At 37.5% G+C, this 19,554-nt stretch overlaps 1 protein-coding gene across 18 annotated transcripts in view; it reads left to right on the top strand.

Moving 5' to 3' along the window:
• The window catches only part of dlg1b (discs large MAGUK scaffold protein 1b), a 147,264-nt gene that overhangs the window by 56,075 nt on the left and 71,635 nt on the right, over positions 1 to 19,554 (top strand). Inside the window, exon 1 of one of the 18 annotated variants that reach the window (XM_052547414.1) lies at positions 7,514 to 8,207. The exons of 16 other annotated variants lie outside the window; for them this stretch is intronic. In XM_052547414.1, coding sequence (XP_052403374.1) covers positions 7,935 to 8,207 — 273 coding nt within the window. In that variant the 5' untranslated portion in view covers positions 7,514 to 7,934. Of the gene's footprint in view, positions 1 to 7,513; positions 8,208 to 19,554 lie in introns of those variants that run through there. One more of the 18 variants, XM_052547423.1, reaches the window with a different exon arrangement.

Below are 19,554 nucleotides of genomic sequence, written 5' to 3'. Positions count from 1 at the left end.
CAATGCTGAATAGGTCATTTTTTTGCTGTTTTGTTTGTGAGAAAGAAAGATAGCAGCAGGACGTCTGTACAACATCTGACATTCTGTATGCAAAGGCTTTTCCGCACTGCTTTAATGCTGTTTATCTCATGGGCCTTGCTGTCATTTATCTTGACCTTTAGGACGCTGTAGAAGAGTAGACTTTTATTATCTATAAATTAGCCATAAATGTTCTTTAAAACCAACAGCAGCTTTCAGCCTGTCACCATGATGCAAACATGAATTATCAGACATATAGTAGTAGTTCTTTATAGGTTTTTTATTTGATTGCGCTGCTTTTCCATAGTGTTTTCTTTGTAAAGATGGATGTAGTTGACTGCTGTGCCCGCGTCTCTTGTAGTGTCTCATGCATAAAAACGCCATTCTAAAAACACTGTGCTCAAGTTAGTAGTTCACTCCCATCTTCTTACATGTTTTACTTATTCCGCTGCCCACATCGCATCTTTGTCAAAACAAAAGCGCATTCTGTGTGAATGGTGCTCAGCGCTATATTTATGGTCTTTCTCAGAGCGTGTCACATGTTAGCGGTAATCACGTGCGCCGACATGTGTTTGGATTGTTCTTTTCTCTTCACTGTTATCACTGGCATATTGTCAAAGTGTCTAATTCTAGCATTTGGTAATATTTCTATTAGAAATTGCGATTCCTCGATTTCATAAAAATAAAATTGTGACAAAACAATAAATTCAAATTAATTATAAAATCGTGAAAATCTCCCAGCCCTGTATTGGCCTGTGACTCAAATTTATCAAAACAATATATGAATAGTATTTTTTCGGTCCATTCTGTAATAATAAAATTGTGTTATTGTATGTTAAACTGATTTGTGCCAGTGTATTATTATATTTAAAAATGTAAAGTAATTAATAGCGATTGAAATGACTACATTTTGCCCAGGAAAATCTTCCAAGCAAATGTAAATCTGGCAAATGGTAAATTTTTTGAAAGCTGGTCTCACAAGGGATCTAGACCTGTAATCTGGACTTTATGTAAAAAAAAGTTGGACTGCACTGCAGAGTGCAAGCTACAGCAGTTTATGCTTAGTTTATAAGCAGTTTGGCTCAGGCTGGAGTAATTTATTGAACTGAACTTACAAACTGCTGTTTATTTCATTCCTGAAGAGTTTATGGTTATTTTATTTTTTAGCTGCAGCATACGTTTACATTTCTGATCCCTAAATATAGACTAAATGACATTTCCAAGTAGACTGATGAATAACCTATGAGCTTCTGTTGTCAGAAATGTTGCAGATGAGGCTATTTCTGCTCAAGAGAGCAGGGTTTGTGTCCCTGTTTGGGAATTCTCAAAGAGCTCTCGCTTTCCATCTCTTCCCCTGTCTCCCTAACCTCTGACACACCCTCCCCTTGTTCTGAGTGCCTGGATTTGAGGCGTCACAGAGGATGGGTTCCAGTTGTGTGCAGTGACTGCATGTTTTTTGCATGCATGACTGCTCATGCTCATGTCTCCTCTGGTCTGTGCCAGCCTCAGGGCATGTCAGGCTTGCGGTTAAAAGCACATAGATTTCCATGTGGGCTTTGCATCGACTTCACCCAGGACCAGGAGACAAAGTCAGGAAGAAGCTCATTTTCTGTACATTGTTTTTTTTCTCACAAAAGTTTATTATATTATCAGAGTTGAGTATCATTTTCCTCCTTTAATAACCCTCTTAAACATTTTCATTGCCTGCCCATCAAATTACTGACCCTACCATCCACGTGATATTTGCTTGTCAAGATTATGCACTCTGAAACATTTAAATCAGGGTTTACAGTTTATATGCTTTTAATAGTCTACAGGCCTGTTAAACTCGGCAGTGCCAAAGAGCTCTGTAGTAAAAACTAGCCATAGAGTGGCCTAAGGGATTAAACAGACACAAGTAATTCAACTCATTTGTGCTTGTGTATGCACTGTTTAAATCTGTTTTAGTGGGGCTGTGTGGAAGTCACTGTAGCGTAGCCTGCATCAAATGTCACATTATCTCTATCCACGCAAATAAATGACTCATTGGCTTTGATATGGACTGTTCTCCTCTGGGCATCACAGTCTGCGTTAATCACTTCCTCCAAATACACAACATCTTTAATGTTAGTCTACTATGACTAGTTCTCGATAATGTCTTGGGAGGTCTCGCAGCATTAATATACTGAAATAAACGATGGAGGCTCCATTGTTATCTAAATGTAAAGTGCTGTACTGTATCATGTGTCATGTCTCTCAGGTCTTCGTTGCTCTTGTCATTTTTATGCATGGTGGTGATGTCAAGCTTTTTCTTCCTCCTTGTGCTTTTATGCTGAATTATGCATATAGTGGCTCTGCGATGTTAGGCTGGAACATAGTATCTCCTCTTCCAAAAATACGTTGTTTTTTGTTCCAAGAACCTACCGGTCAGCTCTGTGTTACTAGGCTAAACTTAGGTTTAAGGCTGTTTCAGTAATTGTAAAAATGTAGTTCACAAAACCACTTTCTGATGTATGTTTTCCTCACATCAGATGTTAGTCCATATGGACCCACAGCTCTCAGTGGAGATGTGGTGTAGCGTGACGAAAGGCGTGGCACTGCTGAAAGAGGGATGAGTGTTTTCTTTAGGATTCAACAATATATTTCATCAGTTAATGTATTTTTGTTTAATGTCTCAAAGTAGGGGTTGACCAAAAGTGGATTTAAGTGATGCTGATAACTAGATTGGACTGCAATGTCCAAACATTATACTGAATCATGAAAATGTAGTGTACTTTTTAAATACAAATATATTTTAATATATTAGGCCTATACCATGATCATTCATGTTAATTCATATTGCATTTACTAATGGTAACAGTTGAGTTAACTTTAACATTTGAAAACACTTTGATGTTTATCCAAAAAAAAAAAAAAAATATTACTGTACTATTAGGGCTGCACAATAAATCGTACGTCATATTCATGCACATCTTGTCATATATCATGATCTCATCAATATTATACATCGATATTATGAAGTTTCCAACCTGCTCCATAGACTTTTTATTGAAAATGCCTCCTTGTCATTTCTGAATTATAACAAAAAAACAATATCTATTATAACAAAAAAGAACAATATCTAAACGCTGCTTTGTGACAAGGTGTACAGTAATCACCCTTCAGCCTCTGAACATTACAAGGATTTTTTTATATGTTAAAGCATCAACAAATTACTTTCAACAGACTATGAGTAAACCCAAAATCTTGATTATTTCTTTAGAAATATTAAGGGTGTGTTAAATATCCCTGTAGTAATATAATGTATGTCTATATTGTCTTGAAGTACGTTGCCTTAAAATACTTTCTTATAGGGATTAGAAGTTTAAAGGGGAGATATTTTAAAGCATATTCTGGAAACAAACCTGGCAAGAGATGTTTTTTTTGTGGAGGAAATTGAGAAATTCTTAGTGCATTCCAGTGCATCTAGATACATCGGTAAATTAAATTGGGAGGCCAGACCACAAATACACAGTATTGTCTTTCATATTTTTACAGTAGACTACACAGATACCAATGTCTTAGCAATAGGGATCATAGAGGTTATTTCACACTGATTTGAGTGGTGTATAGTTTTATGAGTTATTTAATTTCTTTCATTCTTAAAGTGAGAAAAGAAGGGTTGGAAAAGGGAAGCTGTGTTGAACTCTTCACCACTTAACTACTTTTCAAATTCAATTTAAATTAGTGGAACAGTGAAGATTTAGTTTATTGTGTATAAAACTCCCCAGTAATCTGATTGTGAATATTAAGTAATTAAAAGATTCTTAAAAGATTTACTTGTATTAATTAGTTGAAAAACAGGAGAATACAATATAAGCAGTTATACAAACAGTTACCATATATATATATATATATATACTGTGAACCTAATTTAGGCCAATTCTCACTACTAGCCCAACACTTTGACGCAGCAGGCTTAATATTCACCCTCATTAAAGAAATATATAGAAATATGAAAAAATATGAAATTAAAAAACTTTAAACAGAATGGATTTTGGTAGTGTGGCTACTAGGGTAACAATATAAATATACTTTGTTGTGAACGCATCTGAAAATTACATGTACAACACCGACTGAGCTGCTGTAGGAAAAATGTCCTAAATGTGTACTTTATAACAGCAGTTTCAAACTGAATCAGCATACAGTTTAAAGTGACTTATCATCCTGACAGATGTGCATGCTGCTTAAGATGTGTTTTTCTCAGTGCAAAACTTTTATCCTCATCTGTAAATTAGAAAGTCACACAGACATGCTTTGCAAAAATATTTGACATCCGAAAGGGGAAGAAGTTTAAATCTCTTTCCCCATTTACAGCAGCACAATAAACTGCAGCATGAATAGTTACCGCCGGTTGCAACAGTGATTACAGACTTTATTTAGAGACAAAGCAGTTGTTTAATAAAAATCATCTTGATCATCTTGGCTATTTGTGTTCATAAGCATAGCATGTTCAACATAAAATATGACACATTTTGTTGCCTAGTCTAAAGTGGGTTAGCTTGATTCAGTCCTTAAATGACATGCTAATTTGGTCATTGGACACTGTAGATAAGGTTTTTTGTGTGTGTGTGTGTGTGTGTGTAAATTTGCATCCCTCTCATGTGTTTGCTTAATGCATTACATACTGAAAATCTTTAATTGTTAAAACTAATTGAAGGAAGGCTATCCAGCTTCTTATAAAGGTGTGCGTGTGGTTCAACTGTACTGCACATGCTTGTTTCTAATAGCAAACTAACAAAAGAGTAGATCATCTACTTTTATTGCTTAAACTTAGATGGAATCCCTCATTGTCATCTGATAAATGCTCATCTCTGTGCAGCAGGTGCAGCAGAGCGTATGAAAACTCAATCTCACAGCATTAGAGTCTTGAGCTATGGATACAGTCCACAAGGTGGAGCTGTGTGCATTTATTTCATGCTCCCCAAAGGCGACATACTTTTCTTCCAATCACTACAGCGCTTTGAGTTGGAGATTTGCAATTAAGTCAATTACTTGGTTAGATTGGTGATGTGTTTTACTTAAAAAAAAAAAAAAAAAATAGGGACCTGATTAATAGAATGAGGGTTGCTGTGTCACAGTGTTGAGCTAATAGTGAGAATTGGGCTAAATTAGGTTCACAGTAAGTGCTCACATGCTCATTAGAGGCTGAAACTGTGAAATGATTCACTGTAATTGTTTGCAGTAAAGCAGAGCCCCCTGAAACAGTCTGAACAATCTGCCCAAATAAAATAATAAGATCAAGTATTTTAGTTAGTTCCATATCCATAAAATACAGTAATCATACACATTTGTTTCAGGGGTTTAAGTGGTTCAGTTATCACAGATGGTAGCTTTTTAAATATTAATAGAAGTAAAGAAACTCTAGACTTGATGATGAAATTTTCAAGCTATCTTAGAACAGGTTGTTCTAAAGCTTCTCTGCTATCTTTGGATCTACAGGCAACTGAAAGCAAACCTACATAGGCTGTTGTTTGCTAGCAATGAAGATCTTCATTAGGTGAACACTGCGTGTGCTGTCTACAGTTCAACGGGTGTAGATAGGCTACATTTGATTACAGTACATGATACCACCAAGACATTACCAGTTGTTGTACATGTAATTTATAGATTAAATACATTGTATAATTTTTACGTTAAATAAGCTGTCACAGAGTATGAAATGAATACTCTCCAAAACCCCCGTTATCTCTGTTCCAGAAGGAATGCCTTTGCATAGACACCACTAATATTTATATTTCCACAATATTTACACTTGCAGAAATATGCATTTGTTGACTTTTTGCAGAACATACAGAAGAAGATCCATCAATGTCCATTTGGTTTGGTATGTTCAGGAACTTAGCCGTCATGTGAGGATGTTTCACTCTTCTCAATGTCAGATGTATATACAAATATAATACATAATTAATATACTTTAAAATATAATTTAATTCAGTGATGCAAATCAGAATTTTCATCAGCTGTTATTTTAGTTTTCAGAGTCATATGATCTTTCAGAATTCATTCTAATTTATTTATTTATTACCAGTGCTGGAAACAGTTTTGCTGCTTAATATTTTTTTAGGATTATTAGATGAATAGAAAGCTAAAAAGAACATAATTGATAGTAAATCAACATATTGGAATGATTTCTGAAGGATTATGTGATGGCGTAAAGGCTAAAAAAAAAAGATGGTTTTATTTCTATCTTTTGCTTAGTGTGTCAGTAGTAAATATCAGTTTACATTTCCAAACATTAATTTTGCCATTAAATGTAATAATCCAGTGAGATTTTTGTTTGCACAAGGAGTCTGACAGCAGCCAGTGCTCCACACAGAGATCTGATCTCACCATCATCAGTCTGTCTGGAATAACATGAAGAAACAGAACAAACTGAGACAGACTGTGTGTCATAGCACACAAGCATTTGGGTGATCGGTAACCCTGAACGGAGTTTGCCAGCATTAGTTGTATTGCATGTTGAGTGATGCATATATATAACAAAAACGGCAAGATCTGAGTCACACTTGGACAATGAGGCATGCTGACAGCCGAAATGACATAAAATGGGGGTAATTTACGCTAGTAGTTCTACTGGCTTGGAGCTCTTTGACATCTGCACAATTTGTAGATACGCATGAGAGAAGAACCTCGTAGATCTTAGGGAAGTCAAAAGAACTGTACAAAAAGTGTGCTGCTGCTTATTACAATATTATTTTGCCTTGATTTTATTCTAGGATTGCAGCACTGACAGGAAATAGCACATGTATGTGCACGCTGTGTACGAACAGGATCTCATTAGCGTTAAGGATTAGATTAGTGTGTATGGCAGCATTTTGCTACATCCCTTTTAGCTTGACTGCTGATTTAAATTTTCCTGAAGCAAAGTCATGGGAGAGATATTTGTCATTGCAGACCATCCCCCATGTTACTGCCTCTTATTGCCCAGTGACCTGAATGGTTAGTCCAGTGTGAATGTTCAACGGACATCTTAATCAAATGGGAAAAAATAGACTACAGTAAAGCTCAAGTAGCTCTCTGTCTGGCCCTGTCACGGTCCACTTTCTCCACCGTATGGATTCCATCCAGAAATGGCACCGTTCTCAGAAGGTCACAGCCAGACTGTCCAGTCAGCTGCCAATGACATTCTGTCATCTTATTGGCCAGTCTCTGAGCCCCCCCCCTCCCTCTGCACTTTTTTTCCCCTCCATGTAAACGTGCAGGAAGCCAGTCCATTAATGCTCCTCCTCCTCCATGCAAGACTGTTCTCCCTTAGGATGTTCATTTGCTGTTCCTCTCACTGGTAACCGCTTTGGCTTTTTTCCTTCTCCTCAATCTATCAGATGACGTAGAGCACCCACGCTGAGGATGAGACAGAGAGAGACTCATCCCTACTCCTGTCTGACGAAGCCCATGTGACAAACACCACGCGCTGCAACAGCTTTACTGTCCCCTCCCTTCCTCCCCTCACATCTCTCCTCCTCTTCCCTCGTTCTCCTCACAACTCACTGCGTTGTGCTCACTGTGCCGTTCTTCACCTCTCTTTTGGGAATGAGACGGTTGTCTGGTGTCTTGTGTGGTAGAGAAGATTTAACCAAAAGAGCCAAAAGGTTGCATTATCTTTTCACGCAGCATGGCTCCAACGAGGCCTCTGAGTAAACATCTCCACCGTGACTGACAGCTGAGAGGTCGCTGTTTAAGAAGGAGAGCGACGGAGCGTAGAAGAGCGTTAGGAAGGTGAAGAAACTGATTCTTCTTTCAATCAAGTGAAGCAGGAGAAGAACAACATTGAGAGACAGTGGAATTCTGAAGCTGTGGTGACAGAGAGGGGGGCGTGTGGAAAATTCGCTGGATGAAGGAAGCAGACTGGCTGTCCCTTCCCTGGCGTGATGGAGTGAGACGAGGAATGAGGGTGGATGGTGAGAGCGGGCAGCAGCAGCAGCAGTGGAGGGGCAGGAGGAGGAGGAGGTGCGGGGGGAGGTGGTGGAGCAGGAGGTGGCCGGAGAGGCAGGAGCAAGTTTCGCTCACGGAGGCGGTTCTCCGGTTCTTCGCTGGCTGAGCGGCTCAGCTGCCATAGTGGCGAGAAAATGTCACCCAGCATTAAGAAGTTGAACTGTTTCTCGCCCATGCTGTGCCACTGCAAAGTGGCCTGTACAAACAGCACCATCTCTCTCATGTTTGGATGCAAGGTGGGTCGTGGAGCTCTCTGCTCAGTTTCTCTGGTTTGCTTTATGTCAGATCTAGAGGACAGACTGTGAGAATCTGTCCAGCATTTGCTTCCAGGTGTTGCTGCCAAAATTTCCTTCTGTAGAGCTGCCAGAAAAAATCTGAGGAGTCTTCAAGGCACATGCAGTCAACTTGATGAGATAAGAGAAGTTGAGTAGGGATATTCTCACATGAGTGCTGCCATAAAACACATATGAATGCATATGAATGTATAGGGGAAGGTGCAAACATTGGGTCCTTACTTTTTAGTTACTTTTAGATTATTTTTTCAACCTCTTCCCTTTATTTATATGAAAAGTCAAGTCTAGTAATCAAAGTTGGATCAGGGCATGACCCAGGATGCTCCCGGGCCCTGTGATCCATCAGCTCTATATGCATGTGTTTACACATCGTATACATAGGCTTTGTGTTCACTAGTTTGTATTAACAAGAGATCATAAAAGCTGGATGCATAATAATTATAAAACAATTGTGAGATTTTGTTTAAACTAGTTTTAGATAAAATGTTCCATATCACAACTCACGACATATTAACTTTCTGAAGGTATTTTATGTTAACTTCTAGCATGTTTACAACTTCTTGTCTGCTGGTATTAGGGCTGTCGATACACATGTCTGGGGTGTCTCTCCGGCACAATTGTACCTGGAACTTTTTTCCCCAGGAACTATTTTCCCCCAAGACCTCGGTCTAAAGTATTTATAATAAGACTAAATATGATATAGAATACCATTGCCTCCTTTCATTTTCATTTAAACATATTAATAGCCGCAGATAGGTAGTTCAGGGAAATGTGTATGTATACAGCCTACATTACAATGAAATAAAATATTATATCAGTTGCCTTTTTTGAGTAGGGATACTCAAAAAGAGTATCCTGGAGCCGATCATCTCCAAAATTGGTGATACACATTTTTAAATAGGTGCTGTCTTTATAAATAAACTGCAGATTTGAGTTTTAAACAACTACATTCTCGCCTGAAATACTTTTAAAACTACATTTCATGGCATACAATAACAGTAGTATTTTGAAAATTATCAGAATAAATGGGGATTGAAATCACAATGCTGCGTGAACTCAACCAATCAGCATGTTTAGTGCCCAAGTCCCACCCCCTGAAAGTTCTGGACCTTTGAGAAAGTGCTACCTCGCAAGCAAGGACTTTCTGAGGGGCAATATTTTACCCAGAACTATATTTAGATCCTGGTTCTAGCGGTGGCAACACACCGAGTACCATCCCAAAGTCCCTAGTTCCTGGGTAAAGTTCCTGCAGTGGAAACTTTAACGTCTTTAACCAGTCATTGGCTTATCTCTGCTCTTACTGTAGTTAACACTCTGCTCACCAGTAATCACGCTCTATACAGTGATGGAGATTGCACAGATTTCATTGTATTAGCTTAGGGTAAAGCCTGCGTGTTCTTAATGAGAACATGTCACAGTAATGCTTTTGCTCTGGGATTATCCGACTTTTCAAACACTTACAGAATCTTATGTGTGGAAATTTATTTTTATGCTGATTGTGAAATTGTAGGTTGAACTATTTTTTTTGTACATGCTTCAGAACAGCTGATTGTGGTGAATTGGTTTCAATTAATCTGTCTCAATTTTTTTTTGTTGTTGTTTTTTTTACATCAAACCTTTGGAGGGATAATTAATTTAAATTATTATGTAGTCACTCAAAAAGTCTTGGGAGTAGTTTAACCACATTGTCCTTTGGCCTTTGGCATGATTACTGTCTGTATGGGTGCCGAATGGCATCAATGCCATCATGGCATTAACTTCTCAAATCCTTGTTGCAAAGCCCATAGGATTACATGTCATCTGCTCTGTTCAGGATTGACATTCAATTGGAATTCATTGTTAATTGTTAAAAATGTTGATAATCTGAAGAAGTCAAGTCACCTTTATTTAAATAGTGCTTTTAACAATACACATCATCAAAACAACTAAACAGCATTAAATAGGAAAACAGTGTGTCAGTAATGCAAAAAGGCAGTTCATCATTGAATTCAGTGATGTCATCATCCCTCTCATTTCAGTATAATTGCATCTGTCCAATCAAGTCGACGATATTGCTGGAAATTAAGTGTCCCCAACTAAGCAAGCCAGAGGCGATAGCCACAAGAAACCAAAACTCAATTGGTGACAGCATGGAGAAAAAACCTTGGGAGAAACCAGGCTCAATTGGGGGGCCAGTTGTCCTCTGGCTAGACAAAACCAGCAGTTCAATATCAGGCTGCAGCAAAGTCATATTGTGGAGACGTATCATCTTTTTCCTGTGGTCTTGTCCCGGAGGCCGTCTAGGAGACAAGATCTGCATACCAATTTTATAGGTGTTTTATAGGAATCGACTATGCATTCCATTCATTTTTCAAATTTGTATGTTTCTCTGGGTGGCGAAAAAATATAGAACTGAGTATCATCAGCATAACAGTGAAAGCTAACGTTGTGCTTCAATGTTGATATCTCCCAAGGGTAATATAGAAATCATAGAAAGTAATGGCCCTAGTACTGAGCCTTGAGGTACTCCATACTGTACTTGTGATAGATATGATACCTCTTCATTCACTGCAACGAATTGATGGCGGTCAGATAAGTACGATTTTAACCATTCTAATACACTTCCATTAATGGAAGTGGAAGTTTATTCAAGAGAATGTTGTAGTCAGTAGTGTCAAACGCAGCACTAAGATCCAATAGGACTAATATATAGGTACAACCACGAGCAGGTCATTTGTACCTCCAATACAATAACTCAATACTATGATACAGTCTAAATCCTGACTGGAAATCCTCACAGATACAATTTTTTCGAGATCGGTCTATAATTAACTAGTTCTTTGGGGTCTAGTTGTGTTTTTTTGATGAGATGCTTAATAACAACCAGTTTGAATGTTTTGGGCACATATCCTAATGACAATAACAAATTAATAATAGTCAGAAGAGGATCTATAAGTACTGCAAGAACATTGTGAACTTTAGCCAGTTTTGAAAGCTGAAAGAAATTTATTTTGAAAGAAGTGTTTTAGCAGCTAAAATGGTTCAATTCCCAGGAAACACATGTACTGGTAAAAAAAAGAAAAAAAGGTATAGCTTGAATGCACTGTAACCTTTGAATAAAAGCGTATGCTAAATGCATAAATGTAAACGTAAATGTAACTGACATGCTTAGCTTCCATAGATGAGTAAAAGAAGGATTTAAGCGCTTGTAAATATTATATTGGCTTAAACATGGAAAAGTTGTTTTTAGGTCATCTTTAAGCAATGACTGTCTTAACCTAAGAATTTTCTTTGATTAAACTGGAGGGAAAACAGCAGTGTGATGTATGAGGAAGCCTATGCTGGCTGTTGGACTGCTGCTCTTGTAAATACTAATTTCTTAGTCAACCTTCTTTTGTTCTAGAACACACTGGCTGAATGCAGTTTCTTAAGAAAACATGGAAGGTTATGATGGCTTTGGTAGGTTTCTTGTCGCTTTTGCTCTCAATTTCTGTCATGATCCATTGATGTAATAATGGCAAGTCAAGCTATATATCAAAATTTGTCAGGGTTACAATACCTCACACTCGCAGTTAAACTAGAGATACACATACACTTATCAAGTCACCTTTATTTATATAGCACTTTAAACAAAATACATTGCGTCAAAGCAACTGAACAACATTCATTAGGAAAACAGTTTGTCAATAATGCAAAATTATCACTATCTCTGTGTTCTGTAGAGTCCAATTTCTCTGGTCTACTGCTTGCAAATTCTCCTTGCGATCTAAGGACTTCGATAGAGAGAGGCTGGCACATTAGACAAAACTCAAATTGGACTAGAATGATTGATACTAGTTATTTCTCTGTATTTTCTTGATGACATGAAGGGCAACATATGAAAGAATGGTGACTGAGGAGAGGAGCTTTTGCTGCTATCTGGACTGTCAGATTGATGACAGTTTTAGTGACAGTTTTAGCATCTGATCACACAGATGGGATGACTGCCCAAGTGCCATGTCACATCTCCGCAGATTTTGTTGTTAGAACCATTTCCTGTGATTCTCCTAAAGAACTGGAGCCAACAACTTGTGAGGATTTAGTTACAGGCATCGCTTTACAACATTGCCATACGGTCACTATGTAATAACAGCAGGACAACATTTATCCTTCCGGTTAATGCATTAAGACAAATGTAGAACTAAAATGCATTGTGTAATTGTTACAAGAAATTATACATATTTGGTTGTAGCTCCTGGTTATGCGTGTTTATAGTGGTATTTATTTTTTATCAGTAGAATATGACAGTAGACCTTCACAGGATATTTTACATAATGCAGATTTAGATGGATCAAATTTGCCCCCTTATTGTTCTAGCATTGACCCTGAGTGCTGTCCTATATTATTAAGGAGAAAAGAAGAGTCTGTCTACTGGATTATTTTCATTCTAAAACTTTTTCGGATGAGCTTATGTTCTAGTGAGTGGAATGTTGACAGTAAAATTTTGAAAATATCTCTGAAGCACATGTAAACTTGTTCTAATACTACCTGCTAACTCTCTTCAGAGATTGCAAACTGATAAGTGTTGTAAGCCGAAAGAAACTAAAGATCCTTTAGTTATTTGTCTATATGTCTTTGTGAATTCATATTTCTAACACCTTAAAAACATTTCTTAAAAATCATTTGTTCTCAAATAGCAGAACTAACTAACTAGCACTCTAATGAAAATATTGAAATATAAACTATTTGAAATGCCCAATAAAAATGTATAGAAAGTATTTTTATATTTTACATATTTATTATTTTTGTATTTTTTTTTACATTATGTATATAATTACAATTGTCATACATCCCCCTGTGAATAGTCCATGATCAGACTGTATGATTAATAACATATAGAGTGCCTGAATCACTGAGTGTTTGTGCCACATAAATTTACCTGACGTTCTCAAATAATCTTGTCACATCCAAATAGAACAGATTTTCCATTTTCTTTTGTTTTAAAACCTCTTTTACTGTTGTTGTTTTTTCTTTCTAAAACAGAAATATATGTTTGTTGTTTTTTTTCAATTCAGTTCTACTTAGAAGTTTTTGCTAGCTTCACTATTACTAATGCTCATACTTAAGGTTAGGATTTGCACAACATCAGCGCATAACGTGTCTCGCTGTGTTTGTGCCACGTTAATGAAGGATACAACACTTCTTTGACATTTTTTCACATGAAATTTAAACCTGTGGGTAATGCAGACAATTTGCCATGTAAACCAGGTTATGGCAGTGTGTTCTTATTTAAAGCTGTGAATATTGGCAAAATGTGCAGAGGTGGAAACTAGAGTCAAAGACTGAAGTCAGATTGGATCCCAGTTTGCAGAGGTGAAGTATCCGGTGTATCCCAGGAAAGCTCCAGATTGAATAGTGAGCTGCTTACCTCAGCCACAGAGGGCCATGACTCAATAGTGAGTGGTTGTGGTTGCCAGGAGATCCTCCTCCTCATGCTCTCATCAGGGAAGACTGTGAGCTCTCCTCTTCTATCACGTGCTTCTGCCCACATGCTCTACACATTGAACACCTACAAATCAGTCTTAATGATAGCAATTCTTCATGCAGGTCTTGCTGATATTTCCTTTTATGGATGTTGAAGGAAAATTACGTAACATGGTAGTATTGTAAGGGAAAGACTTGTGGCCAGATGCACAAAGAAAGAGCTACGTCTTTGGTAGGGCTGTGTATCATTCAAAAGTTGTCGATACCAGTTTATGAACAATCCTTTTTTTCGATACCATTGTTATAAAAATCAATTTTAACAAGATTACATTATCAAAACATTCAGCTTGATGATGTTTATACAGACTCAAAAACATCTTAAAATGCATAGCTCAGACAGAATCAGGATTTCTATTTATTTCCACTGATTTACTGATGAGCATTAGCAGATAACAGTGTTGTCTGCCTGTGTTCTCTCTACCATGATTGCTGGTCTGACTCGGAGGTAATAACATTTAATTTCCACAACATTACATGGCCAAAACACACATTAGATGGCAATCTGAAGTTATTACAAACACTCAATGGTGGTTTAAAGTAAGTTTTGAGTAAATTATTTATCGTCTTATGTAGCATGATGCTACATTGTGCATGAATGGTCATGCAACACACACTTTCGGTCATGTATTATGAGCGGACATCTGCATATGATCAGAACTCTGTGCAGCTCCCATCATATCATGCCCCTTATCATAGCCGCCTGCTGCGAGCTTCAGTTTAAATATTGCGTCAAAATCAAATCAATTTGAGCGATTTAAACCTGGATGATTGTAACCACTCTAAGCTTGTCTGTCTTTGGAAAGCTAGCGTGTCCTCGACATAGTGATGACACTCTTGCCTTCTCTAGTGCAGCTCAACCAGGTCTCTTCCCATTCGTCGATCTTTGTGATATCACAAATCCCGGAAAATATGCGTTGTAGTCCAAACGGGTCGTTTGTTGTAGTTTTTGAAAATGTATTTCTGTTAAATAAAATATCTCCTTTTGAATTGGACTTTGAGCTTTGTAACTTTGCAGATCTGTTTTATGCTCAAGCAGCAACATAACAGGCTAACTAAAGTTAAAAAAGTGAAAGAGCATAATTTAACCCTTTTAAAATAAAAACGCACCAGTGTAAATGTAGCCTACCATCTAAGGGGGCTGGGACACATTCACACTACAGCCTCACGTGTAAGCAACATCTCTGAAGCCGTCTTTCCACTATCTCCACTATTTTTGAATGACAAGCGACAGACTGGAAGTCATTAATTTCGAATGGATAGTAGTGCAGGAGCTTTATGGAGTTCCGATCATATGAGTATATGTATAGTTCGGATCTGATTTGAACTTTGGATGCGTTAAAATTTATAAACTTCTGTGGCTAGACCGTATGCGACAGACCAACCGGATGCTATGTATTCTATTTAAAACTATGAGCGTAAGGTAAGAATTACCAATATTTTGTTTACTTTAACATTATTCTTTAAACACTATTTCTGTAAAATGAGAAGTAGAATAATTATGGCAGAAATTATTATTTAATATCAAATAATAAATAACTTGGACAAACCATCCACTCTTGTTCAATGCGAATGCCGTATGCTGGAATATGAGCAGTCGTTTATTCTGTCATCACCCGGGTGCTGATAGCACACGCATGCACAGTTGAGACCTGAGCAGCACATATTAAAGGTACCCTTTTTCACACTTTTTTGAAGCTTTTATTGTGTTTACCGTGTGCAATATAACATGTTCATGTTTCGCGTGTAAAAAAACAGTATTTTTCACACAATTCACCTATCTGTATACCGCGGTTTTCACTGTCATAAAACGGGCTGATGACTTCCTTGTTCTATAAAGTCCCTCCTTCAGAAATACGTAACGAGTTCTGATTGAGGCAGCGGTTCCTGTGTTGTGATTCGACAGCAGCTGAGCGCAGGCTGCCCTCCTGGAAACACGATTGGACTAGTTTTGACAAGCAAGTGGGAAGGAGCATGTGTTGGAGATGTACTGTACTTATAATCACAGGAGTGTTTTTACTGACGAGATTCTTTTTTTTTGCACAGCTCTAACATTTAGTTAACAAAGCTAAACAGCGTCGCCCTTTGTGTAATAAGTTACATACACTGTTAAACGCAGCATTTACCGGTTGTGGTCCATAAACAACGCCTTCTCCAGACAAAGAGTGAACTGCTCCATCTTTCAAGAATAATCTTTGTGCAAATCCGGCATTAAACTGATTGAGATTGAAGAAGCTGTCCTAAGCAGGCTGTCCTCAGCAAAATGTGCTGCACATAGTTTTACATGTGGACTATAATTTTCGGGAACCGAATTAAACATAAATTGTAGCCATTAATCTCCAAGTACAGCGTCCCTGGGAAGGCCAAACAAAGGTGATTGGACTCTGAGATGAAAATAACAGCGTTTCGACGACATGGCGACAAACACAAACTAGGGCTGGGCGATAATTAGATTTTATAGATTAACTCGAATTTGACGTTAAGGGCGATTTGTTTTTAATGAAAATCGGTTTTCTCTTTAACTTCCACCACCGGCTCTCCCCTTAACCCTCTGGGGACGGATTGGGCGGTACCGCCCAAAATGGCATACTTTTACAAATGTGTAGTTATCTCAAAAACTATTAATGCTAGAGAGATGCGTTTTTTTTTGCCGTCTTCCTCAGATTCCGCTGAAAACAGCGGTGTTCAGTTTGTATATTAAACACTTCCCTTATTGCGCAATACCACTGCGTAAACAGGCCAATGAAAACGATTGTGTTAGGCAGATTCAACACGCAACAGCCAATGGAAAAATTGCCGCTGGGAGGAGTCTTTTTCTAACCCAATCAGAGGAAGGTTATGTCTTCTAGCCTTTCAGAGGACTGTGTAGCTCTGCTGTAGCCTTGTAAAAGCTGGCTGGACTATAGTAAAAGACATGTAATCAATAAGCGTTCAGAGAATCAGCATCAGGGTGGAGAAAGCAGAAAGCGATCGGAGTGTTCCAGAGAGCGATCGGAGTATTAGCGAGCACAAAGAGCTAAATTCGAGCGATCGGAGAATCAGCATCACGTGGAGAAAGCAGAAAGCGATCGCAGTGTTAGCGAGCACAAAGAGATAAATTCGAGAGAGATACAGCATTATTACAGAATTGTTTTATCAAAATGGCAAGCAGTAAAAGATTTACGGCAGAACAATCTCTGGAACAATTACTGGAAAGGCCTGGAGAGGCCTTTCTTTGCTCACTGGCATGCCTAGGACTGTTTTTAAAAAAAGTTAATTATTTAATTGTTCTTTACACATTTGATTAAACAATAACACATTTCTGTCAAGCAAAGAGTTTGAAAAAATATATTTTCTTTGTTCAAAAACTGTTCTATATTGTGTGTTTTTCAGTAATAAATGACAAAAATCTAATTTTCGTTTTTGAAATTCTCTAGTTTATTGTAAAATTTTTCACTCATACTTCCTTTATATAAACATATTGGATGCATGCTTATGGTAGCTTAGGGTCTTCTGAATCCATAGATACCAAACACAGGGTGTTCCATCTCCTTTACATATGATTTATAAGCCCAAATATAAAAATAGAGAAAACAGACCAAAAAGGGCTTAGTTCCAAAAATAAAAAAAACGCCTAGGACTGTTTGTAAATAAAGTTAATTATTTAATTGTTCTTTACACATTTGATTGAACATTAACCCATTGCTGTCAAGCAAAGAGTTTGAAAAATAGATTTTTGGGTCAAAAACTTTTAACTATTGTTGTGTGAGGTAGGATTTTCAGTAATAAATGACAAAAATCTCATTTTCGTCTTTGAAATTATCTAGTTTATTGTACAATTTTTCACTCATACTTCCTTTATAGACATATAGCATGCATGCTTATGGTAGCTTAGGGTCTTCTGAATCCATTGATACCAAATACATGGTGGTCCATCCTCATTACATATGGTTTATAAGCCCAAATGTAAAAATAGAGAAAACGGACCAAAAAGGGCTTAGTCCCCTAAGGGTTAATAAGCCTGATTCACATGTTAACCTATGGTGTCGTTCCGCGGCCGGCCCGCGCCGTGAAGCGCCAGTTTCGGCGTCTGGTCTATTTTTTGCGCGAGTCGCGAGCAATCCGCATCAATTCCGGGGGGATGGGTGTCTGAGCAGAAGCGCTTGTCAACCGCCGCGGAGAATACGCGTCTGGTGTGAACAGGCAGGCGCCGGACCGCGCGTGATTTTCCGTTACACGCCACTTCGGCGTCCGGTGTGAACCAGGCTTAATTAAGGCTTCCGTAGTTGGGCTCGCCCTCCCCCCGCATTCCTTACAGCCGCACACAGACAACATTGCAGTTAACAGTGCAGAGCTCGTTCCTAAGAAAGGCACCGTTTCATCCGTTGTTTGGAATTGGTTTGCTTTTTTAGTGTCAGACAGTGCCTGCCATCTCGTTTACAAGCATGTTTTGAGGCTTGTTTCCTGTTACACTTATGTACAAAGGGGAAATTTAGATTAAACTGCATAAGCGAAAATCAGAACAAAATAAAGAGTACATTTGTTTTGATCAATTTCTTTGTCGGTTGTAGTTTGTTTTTAAATAGAAAAAAATCGATTACAATCGAAAATCGGGTTTGGTGTGAAAAAATCTGAGATTTTTTTTATAGGCAAATTCTGTTAAATAAAATATCTCGCTCGGCATTGAACTTCGAGCTTTAGAATTTTACAGATATTATTTATACTCTAACAACAACATTACACACTAACAAAAGTTTAAAACATGGGATCACGAAGAACGGGATCTTTAATATGTGTTTAACCTAAAATAATTTAAGCTTTGTCAGTTTAAACATTTAAGAGCCAAAGGACGCAAGCTTGCATGAGCAGTGAGAAGATTTGTTCCTGCACTCATCCGAAGCGCGCAAACCCACGCCTCAGAATGCGTACTAATGAAGTATTTTGTGTAAATGGACACATTCACACAAAAATTATGTCAAAATGCCCATCTTGGTAAGTATCCTATAGCAGACGTAGCCGGATTAGTGCATTCTCTTAAAGTGACATTTTTTATATCAGTCGAACAGCAACAAAAAAGTAATCACTCACTACTCTTGATTGAAAAGATTTTGTTACTTTAATAAAGAATAATCTTTAATTTATACAGTCCAATATGCAATGCTGTTTTACATTTGATTACTTTATTCAATTTCTGTACCTAAAAAGTAATGCTAGACCTACCTTAAAAAAACAACAACAACAACAACCTGAGAATCACTGTTTATTTTTTGTATCTTTACTCTTGTATTTATTTGTGCTGTTGCTTGTAGTTGGATAGAATATTTCTTTTTTTTTTTAATTATAGTTTTTCCATAAAACATAGCACATACCGAACTGTACCGAAACCTTGACTCTAAAACCATGAACCAAACTGAAGCGTGAAAAAGTTGAACCGGCACGGCACACCCCTAATTTTGGGGGACATTTGATTTGTGACGAAGCATTCAAACATTAATTATATTCATTAAAATGATTCATTTTACAGCTATGTATTTTCTGCATATAAATAATGTATACTCATGATAACATAAAGATGTAAAATAATGTTCCATAAATATGTTAAATAAATACAATTCCAAATTTAAGGGTTTACAATATCCCCCCAAAAAATATGAAAACCACAGCGCCCTCTTGTGATCCCTGAGCTCTGGTTTGAAAATCTGTTGTTATACATTGTGTTTATCTGGATACTCTCTCAGGATAATTTGTTAAAATCTCTAATAAATGGACAACATATTTCATTTCTTGACATAATGTATTTATTTGGGATTCT

This window comes from Carassius gibelio, chromosome B2 (assembly GCF_023724105.1).
Source record: "Carassius gibelio isolate Cgi1373 ecotype wild population from Czech Republic chromosome B2, carGib1.2-hapl.c, whole genome shotgun sequence".
In the NCBI taxonomy this organism is placed as follows: domain Eukaryota; kingdom Metazoa; phylum Chordata; class Actinopteri; order Cypriniformes; family Cyprinidae; genus Carassius; species Carassius gibelio.
This window is presented reverse-complemented; position numbering and strand designations above follow the sequence as displayed.